The 19,325-nt window shown below is 36.2% G+C and overlaps 1 protein-coding gene across 1 annotated transcript in view; it reads right to left on the bottom strand.

Annotated features, from left to right (window-relative positions):
- The window catches only part of KCNH5 (potassium voltage-gated channel subfamily H member 5), a 700,940-nt gene that overhangs the window by 34,307 nt on the left and 647,308 nt on the right, over nt 1-19,325 (bottom strand). Inside the window, exon 12 of the mRNA XM_079126274.1 lies at nt 13,276-13,472. Coding sequence (XP_078982400.1) covers nt 13,276-13,472 — 197 coding nt within the window. The remainder of the gene's footprint in view (nt 1-13,275; nt 13,473-19,325) is intronic.

Raw genomic sequence — 19,325 nt, 5'->3', positions numbered from 1 at the left:
CCCATGGGGGCATGGTTACAAAGACACTATTTCAGGAGATAGCTTGGGACTGAGAAAGTCAAGTGATAGGCATAATTAATGATGAGTTCAGAACATAGAGATAAAGTGCAAGCTCTAGATCAAGTTCAGGCGGCTAATGCTTATCTTAGTGTAGTCAGCAAAATAGCACAGGAGTTTGCTCATTAACATAGATTACATGAATGTAATCCATACACTAAAAGTGTGAAAAACTGAATTGAACATTCTAATCTCTACCTGTTCTCTTCAGATGTATCACTAGCCAAGTCATTTCATCAAATGTGAGTGACCATAGTTGAGATCTGACCCCAAAGGAAGTCATGCTGAGTGTGTGAAGGTTTGAAAGGAGTGGAGTAAGACACTACTTTGTGTTAACAGAAGAGTAGGCATTTCCTTTGGGAAAATGCAACATTATTCTGAGCAAGCATTTATGCAATTCTCAGCATATTCCATTACAGTATATAGAATTTCTTGCCACTAAATAAAACATTTAGCTTTTAAGAAGGGGATTCTATCTTCTAAAGCGATCAGACCTGGCTGCATTTTTTATATTTTCCTTACTTTACCATCAAGGACTAACAGACTCCAGTTATACTGAGATTACATCCTGACCTTTCTTTCTTATAGAATTTTGGGAACTGCTATTTATGAAACACATCCTCACCATCACCTTTATGATCATCATCATTGCCATCATTGCTGCTAACCTTCATTAAGACCTTCCAGGGGTTGGTCTCTACCCTGAATACTGACAACAACTCTATGAGGAGGTATTAGACCCTAAATCACAGGAGGGCAGGGAACATGTCTGTTTTATTCACATCTAGGTATTTTGGTTCTAGAAAAACATCTAGCATTAGAGGTACTCCTAGCATATTTATTGACTACTATTAATCTCATTTTGCAGGTGTATGAGCTGAAGCATAGCAAGTAAACTTCAAATGCCACGATCATATACTTGAACCCAAAGCCAGCACTACAGTCATTACAAAGGGAGAACTTCTCCAGGAAAGAGCAGAGATAGCCTTAGACTGTGGCTGAAATCAGGGTTGTTTCTATTTCTGAATTGAATGGAAGTCATGCTCCACTTCTCCTGACTATAGATGTTTAGAAGAGAAGGGAAGAGGCATTGGGACAGCCTCTCCACATCCTCTCCTTCACCAACTCAACAACTAAAGATGCATTCCAAACAGAATGCCAATACTGGAAAAGAAAGATTTCAGGTGCCTCTTGGAGACTCCCAAATGTCACCATGCCCCCTTACTATTTCTGGACTAGTTTTAACCAATTGAAATGTACTTGCTCCTAGTAATAACTTGGCAAGTCTGAATTTATTATTTTTAATTCCTCCAATAATTTTCCAATTTCTAAAAAATGTAAGCTCTGCAAATTCTTATTCCAAATAACCCCTGTGAATTTCAGAATTTAAAAATATAATAAATACCTCTTTTCTTGCTATTCTCTTCTTAGTACTTGCTTTCTCATGTGTATCGAATTCTATCACAAGAAATGGAAGCAGTGCATGTTGCATTAAATTAATGAACTTTACAATATTATTACCCAATCAACAAATGTCACTGTGAAGAGCAGTGGGGTACATGGGATAAGGGACATGCCTCTTTAAGTGCTTATCAGTCAGTGTTTGGGGACAGGGCAGCTGTTCAGCACATCAATGGACCCTGCAAAGCAACATACAGTAAATACTAAGCAAATGATGTAGTGCTTGGTTGTGCTGGAGTATAGAAAAAGGAGAGACCTTGTGTGGCTGGGGCTCATGGGGAGGAGGAGCAAAAGCAAGGGACCAAAGTTGATCCTTAAGGAGAGAGCTAGAGTTCTAGGATAAGGTGATTATTTCTTTTATATAATAGTAATTTAAAGGACATGTAATTTTTTTTCTTGTAGAATATATTCCTTTCCAATTTCTCTTATGTTTATCTAAATTTCATAAATTTATTGTTCCATACTTTAAAGATAAGATCTCAAATTTTTAGTTTTGAGAACAAAAAGACTTTTAATTCATTAAAGGAGAATGCTTGTCCTTGTTCCCAGTTAAAATAACCACTTTTATTGCCATATGAATGACTGTATTTTGTCTTTATGGTCACCCGTATTAGTTTGATTTTATTTGGGTAATAAATTAAAAGCATCTCAGATTTTCTTGAACCAGAATTAATCAGTTGTATTTTTGACAAGCCAGAGTACACCAGAGGATTGAGTATTCCCATTGTCTGAAAGATAAACTACAAGAGCAGTTTTAAAACTGGACACATTTTCCTGAAGAGACTTAGAACAAAATGAAAGAAATGCTTTAGTGATGTGAAATTCTGTGGTATCCATGTGAATTGATTTCTGGGGCATGGGTATTGACGATGGAAAATAGAGAGGTACCTGTGCTTCCAGAAAGACATTTGATACATTTGTCTTATAAAGTTGGCTCAAAAGCTGACTGTCCAAATCTCATCATCTATTTGGTATAGTAAAGCTGTCTGCCTTCCAAGAATAGGGTACATTTCATATCATTACATTTGTGCAAGTCTTTTAGACTGACAGATTTGCATTGATGGAATTTCTGAATTCTTACAGATCTCCCTCTCTCTCTCTCTCTCTCTCTCTCACTACTTGAGCTTCATTAAGGTTACTTACCTCCATAGAATTGCTGGTTCAAAATTTAAAATGGCCCTCTAAAGAAATGTGTCCAGTAGAATGGCTTGGGAGCCCAACAACAGAGTTTTCAGCTTTACCAAACTACAAATCCAAATCTACTTTCACACCAGAGAAAAAGTCTGTATGAAGACCTTTTCAAACACTCTGGAAGACACAGTTGGATCAGAACGAAGGAAATGAGCCCCAGTCAGGCATTTTTCTTAGCTCTCTGTCTCCATGCTTACTCCCAGAAGCCCACAGACAAATTCCTTTCAGTGTGTGATTTCAGCAACAAGCTGCTTTGTGACTCTCACGTCCGCAGTCAACCTCCTTTGTAGGCTGGATCCTCTCTCTTCCATTCATTTTTTGCTGGCCCAACTGACCCTTTGCTTTGAACTAGCACACTCTATGATGACTAAGTGAGTCATTCACTTAGTCATGAATTCTGATCGTTAAGAACACTGTTTTGCAAGAGAAGGTCTATAACTTCCTGTCTTGGGAAACTAACTTTCAAACTATGTGTGCTACATATTAGCCATTTAATGTGCCTGTGATACCATGCATTCACAATCATATCTAAAGTATTGCTAAGGTACTGGTTAAAAGGAGAAAGCAAATTCCTGGTCAGGGTCCAATGCCTCTCATTTCCTGTGTGTGCTGAGCTTAGGGGAAACTGGCTTCTTATGTGCAGAATTGGCAGTTTTAACACTGATGTTTCCATTCCAGATTGTAAGTTTCCAAAGGGACTGTGCCTCTGCTGAACTTCTACACATAACATCACTCTCTAGTGGATAAAACTTTGGATGCAGATGAAACCCCAGTGAAATAAAATGTCAGCTCTAAATGTGTTGGGTGAGTGGACTGTAACCTGATTCAGAACGAAAAGGCAGAAAATGAATGATTTTCTCTAGGAGAAATTACTGTAGTCTCCTTGGGTCATTCGAGTGTCTCTGGCTATTTAGTAGAATCACTAGATTTGATTCCTGTGGAGAAAGCTCACTTGACTGAAATGTCAAAATCTATGAAATGTACCTCCCAGGTGGAAGGAAAGAAAAGTGACAGTCAATGAATTCAGACCGTTTGGTCAGAACGGTCGACGATTAGGAAATTCAATCTACCTACTGAGCTGCTCTGTTTTCTCATTTGCAAAATACATATAATGTTCTAAAGTCCTCACCATTCCAATGACAATCATATGTAGTATTATAGTATTTATTTTACTTATTTTTTTAATAGTCTGACTGAATTCACTATAAACATCTTAATAATTCTCTTTTGAATAACTGAATGCTTCTAAAGTCTGTGCCCTTGTAAATCTTTAGAAGCTACTGTTCAAAAACAGCATGGAAGGTTTTCAACTACACATCTGATGAGCTCTATATTTTCTCAGATATCGTAGAGGACAGAAAAAACTGAATCACTTGATTCAGTTCAAAAAGTGAAGGAAGAAGTCCCCACACATGACTGAAATCACACATGACAAACTTCATGACAAAATTCAGATGTTGCCTTGGGAGTGGGGAGGGAGGAACTCTCTAAAGAACTTGGCGTAAAAAATAGATCCAGAAGAAGATTCAAACTTAATATTGTAAATTGATATATTACGTTATACTATGCTTTCTGCAATGGAGAATATCCATTGACTTTTTTTTTTTTTTTTTTTGAGAAGAAAGAAGGAGAAAAAAGAGACATAAGATTGAAAAATTATATGGAATCTGAATTCAAATCAACATCAAAAATCACTAGGGAACTAAATACTATGTACATTTTAGTCTTAACAGTCATAAAATCCTTTTTTACCCTTAAGTTTAAGAGGTAGACACTTTCATAATAAACAGCCCAGTGAGTCTATAAATGATACCCTAGAAAAAGCATTATTACAAGGCTGAATTCAGCCCTAAAATGAAAATGAATGCTTTAATTGAACTGTCAGATACATCAAGGACTCCTAAGAAAAATAATGTGTAAACTGTCTACGTTTTCATGTTATGTTAGTTAAATACTTTTCAATCTATTAGAGGCTTATTATTTCTTTCATGTTTTCTACTAAAATACATCTTTCCTGCAATAAGAATAAATTCTAGTTTTGAAAAGAAGAGCTGGCATATGACAGATAGTATGCTGTTGAGTGTATTAGTAAATTACTGAATCCAGTCCCTACTCTGAAACTTGGGAAACTCAGTCCTTAAATAACTGCTTGGGAGGCATATTGAAGAGTGAAGGATCTGTGAACCCCTGTCCTGTCCTGGCAACTAAATGTGGAAAAAAATTTTTATTCTGTCTGGAAACAGACCAACAGAGAGCCCTAAATAGAAGCAGCTTAAGGGCGCAACAGACTCCAAATTAGGTCTCTGCTTCATCTAAATGCACATGACAAACTTCTAGAATTGATGAAGGACTGCCACTTCCTACCCCCATCACTGGAATGAGAGCCAGCTTGGAGGTGAAAAACCAAGGCTGGAGCCACAGAGCAACTATCAACTGTGTGGTCATGAGTTTGTCCCCTCTCCTCTCTGAGCTCACCTCCCTTACAGTATTGATTTCAAGCTCCAATGAGATAGATCATGCCTGTGGTGTGAGAAGTGCAAAGCAGCAAGCTGCATCATTTTGCAGGTGAAGGTTCTACAAACCATAACTGATAAGCAGAGCTACTGTCAGTAGGACGTGTAAAGCACAGAGAATTTGCAATCCTGATGATCAGTTGAGGTCATGAGAATTATAACTACTCTCCGCTCAAGCTTCAAATGTGGCATGCAGATTCTTCAGAGGAAACTAAGAAAATGCCCTCACTTCAAAGTCCTTTAGCATGGGAAGAAGGCACTGTTCTGGCCATCACAGCTCCTGATATTAGATGATCTTAATTCACTCCACCTTGATGTCAGAACTGCTGTACTATTCTGAAAGCAGTAGACAAGCTGCAGCAGTATACAGGACTGCAGAATCTGCAGGCACAACTGATTAGAAACAGCAGTTGGATGTCGACTCTAATCATGATTTAACGCTAATTAGTAATGGTCATTTTCATAATCCTATTTCATGAGGCTCTTTGCCAAAGTTGTCAAAGGTATCATGTGTCTTTCTCCAGATGAAAATATTTCTCTATTTCTCTATAATAGTCACTGATGATAAAAACTGTGCTGGGCAGCCCGACAGACTCAGATTTCATTCATTCACCACTTCATTCATTCGATTATATAGCAGATGCATTCTGGCCACTCACGATCAAAAACTTATAGAGAATACCTACTTTAAGGAACTCGATCCTTTAGTTGAAAAAACAAAAATACAAACAGGAAGCCAAAGTACTACAATCAGTGCCATGAGAGAAGTGAACATGGATATACACAGGATTTCAGAGTTTTATGGAAGCCATGTTATCCTTCTTCCCAAGTATGGACAATGTTTCAGTCATATCTTTTTCAATCAGAAATACCAGTTTTGTGGAATAAAGGAGCTCTCTTATTGTGTTTAGCTGATAGACCATGAGGATGGGGAAGAAAAGACAAAGTAGTGAAACTGGAATGCCCACTGTCACCCTAGACCATGTCTCTAAAGATGCCCGTATGTAACATTGTAATCCACACAATCTGAAACCCACGAATACCAAGCAAGTACTTTAGGTAGGTTTCACATCCAATTCCAGTATGTTTTTCATTCACCCAAGGTGATCACTGCTGAAATGCTTCAGTGTGCACAGAAGAGGTAAAAAAAAAAAAAAAAAAAAAAAAAAAAAAAACATTCTGGGCTACTGAATTCACCATGGTAAGAATGGTTTCTGGGAAGAAAAGAATCCGAGGCTGTGCAAATGCAAGAATGCACCGAACCACGATTTCTTACTACTGAAAAACAACACGCAGGATGGTGCTGTGCTGCTCCGTGATGCCAGCTGACTTGAGTTTACTCAAGACTAGCACCACCTGTGGAAAAGGGACCCAGCTTTATGAGGTGAAAGGGATTCTACAAGTATCCCTATGTTCTGTTTTTTCCATTTTATAATCTGAATTGGGTCATTCCCTGGGGATATTTTTCTAAGTTTTAATGGGAAATCTTGCAAGCATCTAGAAATGTTTTGCCAGAATTGACAATTATCCACTGCATAGTTTAAAAATCAACATTGCTGTACAACCCAGTAATGCAGACCTACTTTGACTATATGTTGTCTTTGTTTTGTTTGTACTGGGGGACTAAACTCAGGGCCACTTAACCACTGAGCCACATCTGCAGCCATGGATGACACAGGGTCTCACTAAGATGCTGAGGGCCTCACTAAATTACTGAGATTGGCCCTGAACTTGCCTCAGCCTCTCTAGTCACTGAAATTGCAAACATGAGCCACCACACCTGGCTCTCAACTATACATTTTGATTTTAGAATATTTTTCAGTTATTCCTTCATATTTAACTTAAAAAATAAAACAAGGTTGTTATGAACTGGTTGTTGGTATCCCCCTAAAATTCATATATCAAGGGTCAAGCTTCCAGTGTGGTTATATGCTCCACATGGAGCTTCCATGGAAATAATTAAGGTTATACACGGTCATAATGATGGAGTCCTGATTCAGCAGGATTAGTACCTTTATAAGAAGAAACACCAAAGAGTTTCTATGCACATGCACTGGCAGAAAGGCCAGGAAAAGCACACCATGAGAATTCTAGTAGGCTTCTGTAACTCAGAGACCTCACCTGACACCAACCCTACTGACACCTTAATTTTGGAATTTTCTAGCCTCCATAACTGTGAAAAACTAAATTTCTGTTGTTTAAATACCAATCTATGGTATTTTGTTATGGCAGCCTGACCAAACTAATGCGAGAATTAAATGAATATTGTTTAAAGGTCCCAGATTAGCCTGTGTCTTGAACTATATGTACAGAGATGTTCAGTGCAAAGGAGTCTAAACTAACTGTAGAGCTAGAGCAAGATGAGTCTCTGAAGCTTGAAATGGAGCATTTCTTTGAGACCACAACTAAAGGGCAAGGGTCAGTTCGGCATCATTTTTTATTGATGTCCATTGGGCTCCACTCCATGACAAAAAGGATTCATCTCCTTCATGTCCCCTTTATACCTGAGAGTAACCCTTTCATGATGACTTATTATTTGGTAGGCTCCTAGAGAGCAGGCACTAGGCCTTTTCCCTCCATGACCCCATAGTCCTGTTAGTAGGAGCTTGATGGAAGTATATCAAATATGCTATGAGCCAGCCAATGTTTTTTGTGTCCCATTTTAACAAAGTATCACATCTAAAGATGTACAGAAAATAGCAGATAAAATCCCTTACCCATCCTATTTAAATAGTCAATCTGGAGGAAAATATGTTCTTGCTATCTTCAAAGTGAAGAAAATATTCAGAAATAATTCAAAATTTCAGCCATGCTTAATGTAGCCATAAGTGCTAATGCAACATTTATTTTAAGCTTCAAGGAAATGGAATTCTCTTGACAGCCTCATGGACAAATATACCCACCAATTTTTAAATGGTTCATTTTCTTATACTCATAAAACATAATATCTTTAGGTTTCTGCATCTTTTATGGAAAAAAACATCCAATGAAATTATGAATATGTCTGCAGATTTCAGGACCTCTGAGAACATAGTTTTTTTATTAACCTTTATAAATGGTGTTATTGGTGGTCCTCAGGAGTTATCTCCAGCCTGAATGATTCTCTAGGAGAATTCAGAGGATTCAGCATAGAGTTAAACTGCAACATAAGATACAAAGCAATCCTGGAAAGGATAAAGGCACATGGGAGAAGTCTGGAAGAAGCCACCCACAAGGCTGCAGGGGCTCACTCCTTAATTCCTCCAGCAAGAGTCTTGAGAACTCACATGAAGTGTTAGCTACCACAGAAACTCATTAGGCCCTCAGTACCTAGGGTGTTTTATTAGAACTGGTCACATAGTCATTCTCCACCTGGCTCTTATCAAAATTCCACACTTCTGAAGGGGAAAGTTGAAGTCACACATAAGTTGCATTGTTTGAATGATCATTTAGATACCGTGAGCCACAAGAACCAACATGAACTCCAACTTCCCACAGGATGGCTTAATAAGCAAGTCTTTGAAAGGGCAACAGTCACGGCCACTAGGTTCATAGTTTTCATACAGGTTGCAAATGCCATTGTGTGATAACCAGGCAGAGTGAGCAGAAGGACAACACTTATTTTAAGAGTCTACTGAAAATCCTTTAAAATTTAGTCATCATTTGTGCTAGGTATACTGTTTACCATACCTGAGCTCTAGTTCTCATTTTAGCAAACACCATTACATCATTCCAGGAAACGGTATCTTGAGTTGTTTAAGTAAATAAATGCATAAAGTCAGCAAGTGTATCAACTTTATTTCTTTCTCATGACTTTTCTGAATGCTTTAACTTATTGCAAACTATGGAATTGTGCTCTTATTAAATAAAAAATACACCAACCAGCTCTATGGCTCGACTCAGTTTAGTTTCTGGCTCTCGCACAGGGATCTTAACCTCCTCTAGTCTGGTGAAGTCTGTGGGCCTCTTCTCAGATTGGCTGTTTTAATAGCCCAAAATAAATACACAGAATTGCAAAGGAAACACATTATGTTGAATTTCAGTTATCGAAATATTTTGAATTGATTCATAATACACATTTGCTTTATTAACACAGCAATATATCTAGCAGCAGGTCTAGTAACTACCATAATTTATAAACAGTGATGAGTATAAACATTTCAAGGTATCTTTAATACATACAAGAGGATCTGAAAATGCCTATGATTTATTTTGGCACTTCTAATAACACTATAATTGGTTACCAATTTCATAACTTAAGGGAAAGCTAAATTTCAGTAATAAACTAGATTAAATAAAAATATAGTATTTTTTCTCATCAAAATTTATAGTCTCCAGGTAAAAAAGATCTCAGGTTTCTGGTACAATGAGATGAGAAGTTCATTAAATCATTCCATTTAGGTCACAACCTGTTGGATCAATAGCAAGTAGACTTGTTGCTTGACTTCATTTTACTTTTTGAGCACAGACTTTTTAAAATAAATTAACCAAATTACCACACTAATATAATTTCACATAAAAATTCATACTTCTGACTTCTCTGGGAAAAAAAAAAAATATGAAGACCAAGAAACACTACACTGGCATTCCAGCAGGGTAAGAACAAGCAGAAGCTGCCCCTTTTATACAGTGGGAACTCACAGTCTTCACAGCAACCAGAAGCCTGCCTCCTTCCTCCACGCTATCTGCCTGGCTCCTCTCATTAAGGCATTTTCTGCTTGTGATTGTTTTCCGATTCGTAAGTAATTGAGATTTGCTATCTAATAAAGGAAGAGAGAATTCTCTTTGTATACCCGGTATCTAACTTCCAGTTTCCTACTTTAGCATTTTATGCACTTAAGATCCAAGGCAGCTATCTGTTTTGTAAACCATGTTTTACTAGAATACAACCATCTTCATTTATTAACATATTTTTATGACTTCTGCTTTGGGCTGAATTTTGTTCTCCTTCCCAAATTCATATGTTGAAGCTGTAACCCCCAAAGATATGGAGGTAAATAGGTTTTGATGAGGTCATGAGAGTGGAACACTTAAGAGGATTGGTGCCTTTACAAGAGACACCAGAGAGCTTTCTTCCTCCCTTTCTCTACCATATGAGGACACAGCAATAAAGTAGTCATCTGCAAACCAGAGAGAGAGCCCTCACCAGGAACCAAACTGGCTGATAATTTGATCTTGAACTTGCCAGCCTCCAGAACTGAGGAAAAGAAATCTCTGTTATTTGAGGCAACCAGTATATGCCATCTTGTCCTGGGTGACTAAGACAGCTGCTTTCATAGAACAATAGCAAAGCTGAGTGGTTGAGACTGGCCCGCAGATTCTAAAATATTTACTGATTCTTGCAACAAAAAGTTTGCCAAACTCTGCTCTAGTTTATTTTGGATGAAATTACGACTTAGAGCTCTAGAACTTTTATGCAGAGGAGTTTAAGGATAGTTAAGCTACATGTTCACAGCAAGCATCTTATTTTTCCTTAATGGAGAATGATCTCAGGCAGCTAAAGAACTGTCCCATCCCTCCCGACAGCCACTGAAAACTGCACACTATACAAACCTCTCCACTGAGCCACTGTAAGAACTTTTGTAGCCAGAGCTAGTCCACTGTGACCAAAAACATGGTTCAAAATCTGCTCCCTCACTTACAAGAAGCATGGGCTTAATCATTGATTATGATAGTTAGATCAACAGCATACTAAGGACATAATTTTGATTATACCAAATTCAAAACAAATTTTCAGTGCTATAAAACTTTTAGCAATGAGAACAAAATATTTTTATTAATAGATCAATGGGAATAAAGTGAATGAGAAACAGAGGATCAGTCATAGATAAGAGTCAAATCCCAACACTATCCCATAGTTATTTGGCAACTACCTGTCCCAATCTCAGAACCTGGACCTCTTCACAGATGAAATGGAGACCACATCGCCTTTAATATGGGTTGCTGACATTTAATAAGATTAAAAATATGTAAAATATGCTGAAGTTTAGGGGCATATAAAATGGGCTCTCAAAATGATAGTTTATATTACTGGTCATTAGAAGATATTTCCTTGCAGTTTCTCTTTTACTTTTATTTTGCTGAGAATAAGGTGACATTGACGATATGCCCTGTGCCCACAATTTGCCCACTTATTGAAATAATCCATCATGAGCAGAAGGGCTGGAATTATTAAAAAGTGGCATGTTATACCAGGGAACAGGTTATTAAGGAGCCATTTGATGTCACTTAGCACCTCGGTACCTGAGAAGACAGGCACCTCAGTCCCAATTTCTATTAAAAAAAACAGCACGAGTTTTCCATCTCTAACTGTGTTCCTCTCAGAGGGAGCCACATTGGCATGCACATTCTATTCTGATAATCAACGGAGAGAGAGAGAGAGAGAGAGAGAGAGAGAGAGAGAGAGGGAAAGAGTTTGTGTATAAGAGAAAAAGAGGAATAGAGGTTTGTGATGAACTCATTTATTTTTTATTTTCTACTGGTGATCTGTTTTAATTGTCCTTCTTTGCAACCTACCATTGCAAATATATTGGTTGGTATGTAAGATTAATCCCTCTGGCCCTGAGGCTTCTCACGTACTTTGAGAGGGGAAAAACTTCCTGTTTTATTTCACAGGACTATTATAACATCAAATGAGATACGGTGTAAACAACATGTTTTCGGGAGGGCAATGACAAATGAGATTTGTCTTGAAGATGGAATGACCAAGAATAGGGGTTTTGGTAATCTTGCAGGAAGGCAGAAGATTTCAGATCTGGAAAATTCTAGGTTGATGAGACTTAGGACATTCTTTCAGATTCCTAATAGGCTGCCTGTAGAATAGGAACTTGTCATTATGAAAAGTAGAGAGTAGTCCAAAGAGACTCTGCACTCCCTAACAAGCAAGCAAGAAAGGTCTATATTTAGTTTGTGTCTGACATCACTGTTCCACATCAGCATTGCCTAAATGTTCAATTACTTGTGCTTCACAGCATATTCACACTTGAAGCTTCTTGAGTATATGGAATCTGTGTTTAGTCTTTGTGTTCTCTAAGCTATTTACTTGTCTCACAGGTTCTGGAAGCTCAATGACTATTAATAAAAGCATAAACTGAAAATATTGTTCAAATATAGATCAGATGTTATAACACAGTCGGTACAAATACTGCTCCTGCTATTCTGGTCTCCTCTTGGAACCCTGAGTAGGAATCAGGTTGATTTAATTATGTTCATTTCTATGTTGCTACAGTATAGACATTAATTTGTCTCTTGACTTTTTTTTCTCCTTGTTAACTACAGGGAAGGTTGTCTTTAAGAGGTAGTGGAAAGATAAGATTGTTATTTCAAAATACTTCACTATAGAGAAGCAATCATTTTAGATAGAATTCCTTAAGTGCAGTTATCCAAACACGTATTTCCTTCTCGGCAATAAAAGAATCTTAGTCAATGCCCAATGACCTATAAATCATAGCTAGGAGATTTCTTTATGCAAATTAAATTTGTGTCACACTCATCAATAAAAAAAGAAAATGGTAATGAAGATTAAATTTGGAGCAGCAGTACAAAATAAAGGATTCCTATATGTACTTGTTGGATATGTCAGTGTGGCTAATTAATTTTTGAGATAGTGTTCTTTGAAAGGATTAATGGAGAGTAAGTTTTGTGAATTGATTATTAAATGAGAAGGATGGTTTAAGAGGGTTGGGAATGTAAAATAGGCAACCAGCTTGATTAACCTTACCAGCTTTAAAGGAGTCTATGTAATAAAGTAAAAGACACTGGTATTCATTTTATGGTTGTATTATCAAGTCCAAGAACTGTCATTGTTAGTTTACAATTCATTCGTTTCTTCTCAAGGCTATTTTTCATTTTGCATCTGAAATGTATAAAGGCTCAAATATTCACTCATATAATAAGGACATCAGTTTTCCTTAAAAATTGAACAAAATATAAATAAAGGGAAAAAAACAATATTGCTTTATATTGATGAAAATATATTGCTGCAAAATAAACTAACTTTTCCATTGCTCAGCTCTAAAACAGCCCAGCATGTCAACCCTCTAGATACTCAGGGAAAGTAGATTCAAAAACATACCCGCTTCCTTAGATTGCAAGTAAGAGTGAGGTTCCTTGAGAAGGAGTTTGCAAAAGCCGTATAAAAGTCAAGGACTTTGAGCAAGGCTTCTCGCTTGATGATATGTAGGTCACAGTATGTCAGGGCCCGGACATTGGCACATGCATGAGCAAGGGTGGTTTCCTTCCAGAAGATGTCCCCAAACACATCACCTTTCCCTGGAAAACAGCATAAGATACATATTCAAATCTCTACAGGGGTTCTTATCATGATCACTATTGACATTCAGTTCCATATGTGATAATAATTTTCTAGCACAATTTATATGTACCCCATCGGTGTACATATAACAATGTACAACATGTTCACAAAACAAGTAGAATAATATCACCCTCAATTCAGTTCTTGATGGAAACCTAGAGAGTCATGAATACTTGTTTAATCTAACAGAGAAGTAAAAATCTTCATTTAAACAAATAATTTCATTATCTTCTGCCACCTTAATTTTTCCTGTTCTGACCAGAAGGAACACAGGTTACCTCTTAGTGTCATCCTTTCTTCTGCTCCTTCTAGTTAAGATGACAATAAAATGCAATATATAAGGATTTGTATTACAGCCTTTATAAATCTTGAACTAATGCAAACACACATTGTCGTATTATTCAATAACTAAGTATTGTGCTCCAAGCCAACTAAAATTTGCCCTGACCTAGTCCCCAAAGGATGCCCTTCCCATTCCACTTAGCGAAATCTTACTCAGAGTCTCAGGGCCCAGCTTGAGAGTTCCCAAAACACAATTCCAAAGCTTAAGGAACTGAGTTGGAGAAAACATGGAGGAACAGATTCGTTATCCTTCAAACACATTCATCAAGAATACAACACTACAGTCAAATGTAGATGACTTTTTAAAGTTCTAAAAATCACACAATTCACCTATTCATTTCAGAGTATTATCCACTAGTGGCCTAAACTCAAGCATTCAACATTCCACATTAAGAGGACATAGTTGCTCAAATGCAGGGAAGGAGGAAAAGCCAAATGTCCTTTTACAGTTGAGATGATATGATGATCATCTCAGTGATATGAGATGTCACCCCAAAATTCCCTTGTTGATGCAGGAATGTTCAGAGGTAAGATGATTGATTATATTATAAGAATTATAACCTTATTGGTGGATTAATCCATTCGATGGATTCATAATTTGAAGGACTACTGTACAGTTACTGGATGGCAACTGTAGTCAGATAGGGTGTGACTAGTTGAAGTAAGTCTCTTGGGGTGTGTTCTTGGGGATTATCTCTTGTCCCCCTGACTCCTTCCTTACTGTGATTCCTGGCCAGTATGAGAACAGCCACTTTCCTCTGCCATGCCCTTTTGCCATGATGCTCTGTCTCACCTCAGGCCCAGAGAAATGGAGGCAGCCAGTCACGGACTAAACCTCTGAAACCATGAGCCAAAATAAACTTTTCCTTTTGAGGTTGTTTTTGTCAGGTATTTTGGTCACAGCAATGAAAAGCATCTAACAGAGGTCCCCAAATGCCCATCTGCTGAGGGAGTTCTCCAAGAGTGACTGCCTCCTGAAGTGCAGCCTCCTGCACTCTTTCTTTGATTTCTGTGGGGAAGTTTTAAAGTGGGAAAATACAGGATATATGACTAAAAGAAAATATATTTAAATAATAGCAACTGACTTCAAGTGATGTTTATTGCTTTTCTTCTTTGTACTCCTAATATTTTCCAAAATTTTCTATAATGAATCTGCATAAACTTTATTTAAAAATAGCAAAGATTTTTCCTTACACTTTTTAATAACACTGAATCCATAAAATATTTGCATTGATAAGCAGAATAGCAAATAAATATTGATTTTTAAAAGTGAATAGTTAACAGATTAAAGAAATTCAATCTATAAATGTAACTTCCCCTTCCCAACGAAGACCTTTTTAATTATATAGGCAATCAAATATCCTTATGCATTTTATTTTACCTAACTGATGAAATTAAAATTCTTACCCTATTTCTAACAAAATTTTAAAATTTAAATTTTTTATCTTTTTGGTATCATGAGGAAATAAATCTGTGCTGTGGTAAAAAACAATAACAAACTAGAATATTAATTCAAGATAAACTTCATCCCTGGCTTCTCTTCCAAAAACTTTAGAATAGTGTAGCAAAATTAATAGATGCAGATGATTCTACTCCCAACATCTGATTTCACTTTTCACAATAAGCAATATTAAATTTTTATGGTATAAACTTTCCATTAGGATACATAATATATAAATTAGATATTAATCTGATCAATCATTTCAAAGTATGTTTGCTCTATTCAACTTTCTGTGTCACCTAATAGGTTCTCAATTCACAAGAAACTTTTATGACACTCCTGGGAAGATAGCTGTCTTGTAAGTCAATTAATTAGTTTAACCATGCAGCACAGGGGGCTAATGTCCTTCAAGGCATATTACCCTTGTGGAGATGTGGGATTATGCATGGAATTTTGAATAGAGAAGCACCCTTTTCTTCACTGCAAAGATTTTGCATACTTTCAAGGCTAGAAACTCCTTTCATTTTCATGACTTTAGAATATTTGATGTTGCTTTTTAGGTCAGCTCCTGCTGGGTGCAAGTAGTCTCAGCTATAAACATTTTAGAGCTTGAGCGAACTAACCTCCCTCAAAGTCCTAAAATAGTAGAAAATCTCACATTCAACATGAAAGTTGTTGTTTGGTCTATTTATATTTTCTCGGTTCTTTGCATCAAGTCTTATGAAGTATTTCACTGCTAAGCCACAGGAAATGGGACTGTAAAATAGAAGTTAATGCTAAAGATTCATATAGTAGGAAAATGCAAATTTAAAGACAGAATAGAGACAGTTACAGCATAATTTAAGGAGTAATACAGACCACAGTATGTCTGAGGATTATGGTTCCCTACAGTGTTGATTTTACAGCCAGCATTTGTTTTCTTCTAATGTGAGACACGTTATTTGGTGAGCTAATGACACGGATAAAATAAATACATAAAAATCAGTTATTCATCAGTGAGAATGGCTAACTAACAGACCCAACAGGTACCTAACAAAAATATCACTTGAACTTTACTTAGAGGTTTCCTTTGTTTATGTGGGTATAACAATAGCTATATTTGATGATTTTTCTGCATAGTGGACTTAACTGATGTGCAATATTCATGCTTTTTACTGTATCTGTTTGAGAGTTACAACGTGATGCTTGGGGTACACTCAGAAAGTAAAATGGTGATACAGATAGTAAAATGGTTACCACAGTGAAGCAATTAACTGTCATCTCACATAGTTACTGTGTGTGCATATATGTTTGTGTGTGCAGGTGTGCATGCCAAGAGCAGTTAAAATCTACTTATTTAACAAAAATCCCTAATACCCCAATATTATCAATTATAGTTCTCATATTGTACATCAAATTGTTTAGACCTGCTCATAGTACATATGTATAATTTTCTATTTGCTAACCTACATCTCCCTTTCCACTCTGGTAACCATGATTTTATCCTATATCTCTATATTTGGCCTTTTGTTTGTATGTTTGTTCAGATTCCACATATAAATGAAACCAGGCAATATTTTTCTTTATATGTCTGATTTATTTCACTTAGGATAATGTCCTCCAAGATTATCCATGTTGGGAAAAATGCCAGGATCATCTTATTTTATAAGGTAGAATAATATTCTATATTCCCTATCACATATATAATGATACATATACATGTTACATACATGCATGTTATATATATTCCCATATTTTCTTTATCCATTCATCTATTAACAGACACTTTGGTTGTTTCCATATCTTGGCTGTTGTGAATAATGCTGTAGTGAACATGGATATGGGAGTGGATATCTTTGTAAGGTGGGGATTGCACCTCATTTAGATATATACCCAGAAAGAGAAATTGGGGGTCATAATATAGGAGTTCTATTTTTAATTTCTTTAGGAACACCCATGTTGTTTTCCATAGTGGCTGCACCAATCTACATTCCATCAACAGTGTACTGGGATTTACTTTTCTCTGCACCCTCACATTTATTATTATTAAATTTTTTAAAATAAAAACGATCCTAACAAGCCTAAGGTAATATTTTACAATGATTTTTGTTTTCCATTTCCCTGATAAGTAATGAAGTTGAAAATCTTCTCATGTGCCTATTGGCCATTCTGTCTTCTTTGGAGTAAAGTGCTCAGGTCCTTTGCCTATTTTTAAATAGGGTTATTTGTTGTTTCTGTTTCTTTGTTTTGCTATTGAGATGTAAGACTTCATAAATTTTAGATAAAAACTTTTTATCAGACATGTGGTTTGCAAATATTTTTCCAGTCCACAGATTGGCTTTTCATTTTGTTGATTGTTTCCTTTGCTATACAGAAAACTTTTAGTGTGATATAGTCACATTTATTTATATTTGCTTTTAGAGTCTGAACTTTTGGGATTATATTAAAAAAATAATAGCCAAGAACAATGTCAAGGTCATTTTCTCTTATGCTCTCTTCTGAAAATTTAATGGTTTCAGGTTTTACATTTAGATTTTTATTCATTTTGACTTCTCTGTATAATGTAAGGTAAGGGTTCAATTTCATTCTGTTGCATTTGAAAATCCAGTTTTCTGGTACCATTTATTAAAGAAACCATCCTTTCCCTATTTTGTCCTCTAAATGTCCTTGTCAAATATTGATGACTATGTATATTTGAATTTATTTCTGGGCTCTTTACTCTGCTCCATTTGTGTGTTTCTGTTTTTAATGCCAGCACCATGCTGTTTGACTACCATAACTTTACAATTTTAAATCAGGAAGCGTGATGCCACCAACTTTGATTTTTTTTCCCCACTATTGTTTCAGCTGTTTAAGATTTTTTGTGGTTCCGCACAAATTTTAGAATTTTTTTTTTCCCTATTTCTGTGAAAATCCTATTGAGACTAATAGGGATTAAACTGAATCTGTATATTGCTTTTGGGAATATGGACATTTTAACAGTATTAATTCTTCCAATTCTTCAACACATAATATCTTTCCATATTGATCTTCTAACTCCTTCATCAAAGTTTTCGGTGTATAAATCTCTTACCTCTTTGGTTAATAAATTTATTCCTATGGATTTTACTTTCTAGAATACCTTAAATGGAATTGTTTTCATGATTACTTTTTCAGGTAACTCGATACTTATATATAGAAATGCTACTAATTTTCGTATGTTGACTTTGTATCCTGCAACTCTAATGTGTTCATTTATTAGTTCTACCTGTTCCTGTAATCTTCGAGGTTTTCTACATTTAGGAGCCTGAGGATAATTTTACTTCTTCCTAATTTGGATGCCTTTCCTTCCTTCCTTTCTTGTCTGACTACTCTTGCTAGTACTTCCAATACCATGTTAAAATGAAGAGATGTGAGTATGCTTCCTGCCTTTTATTATATGTTAGTGGAAAAGCTTTCAGTTGTTCTCTATTAGGATGTTGTCACTACTAGACCTGCCTTAGAGGAAAACTTACGGAGTTCTTCAACCAGAAAGGAAAGGATGATAAGTACGGTCATGAAAACATTTGAAAGAATGAACTCAGGAGTAGAAATAAATATATAGTCATATTCAGAATATTTCATCACTGTAGTAGTGGTGTGTACATTTTTCAGATCTTTGGTATGAACATTAAACTCCGAAATGAACAAAAACAACTTTAACTGTAAGAAGTTGTTAAGGAATACACAACATTAGAAGATGTAAATTTTAACAAAAATATAAATTCTGTATGTGTGTGGGGGGGTAAAATCTAGAGAATGTGTATACAACTGAATTTGTTATCAGCTTAAAATAATCTATTATAACTGTAAGATATTTCATATAATCCCTGTGGTAACTGCATAGCAAAAATCTACAGCAGGTACCCAAATGGGAAAGAGAAGGAATCAAAACTTTGCACTTCAGAAGGTCACCAAATCATAAAGGTAGAGAACAAGAGAGGAAGAAAGAAGCTACAAAATAACCAGAAAACATATAGTGAAATAGTAACATTGAATGTAAATTGATTAAACAATCCAATCAAAAGAC

The sequence above is a fragment of the Sciurus vulgaris genome, assembly GCF_902686455.1.
Source record: "Sciurus vulgaris genome assembly, chromosome: 2".
NCBI lineage: Eukaryota > Metazoa > Chordata > Mammalia > Rodentia > Sciuridae > Sciurus > Sciurus vulgaris.
This window is presented reverse-complemented; position numbering and strand designations above follow the sequence as displayed.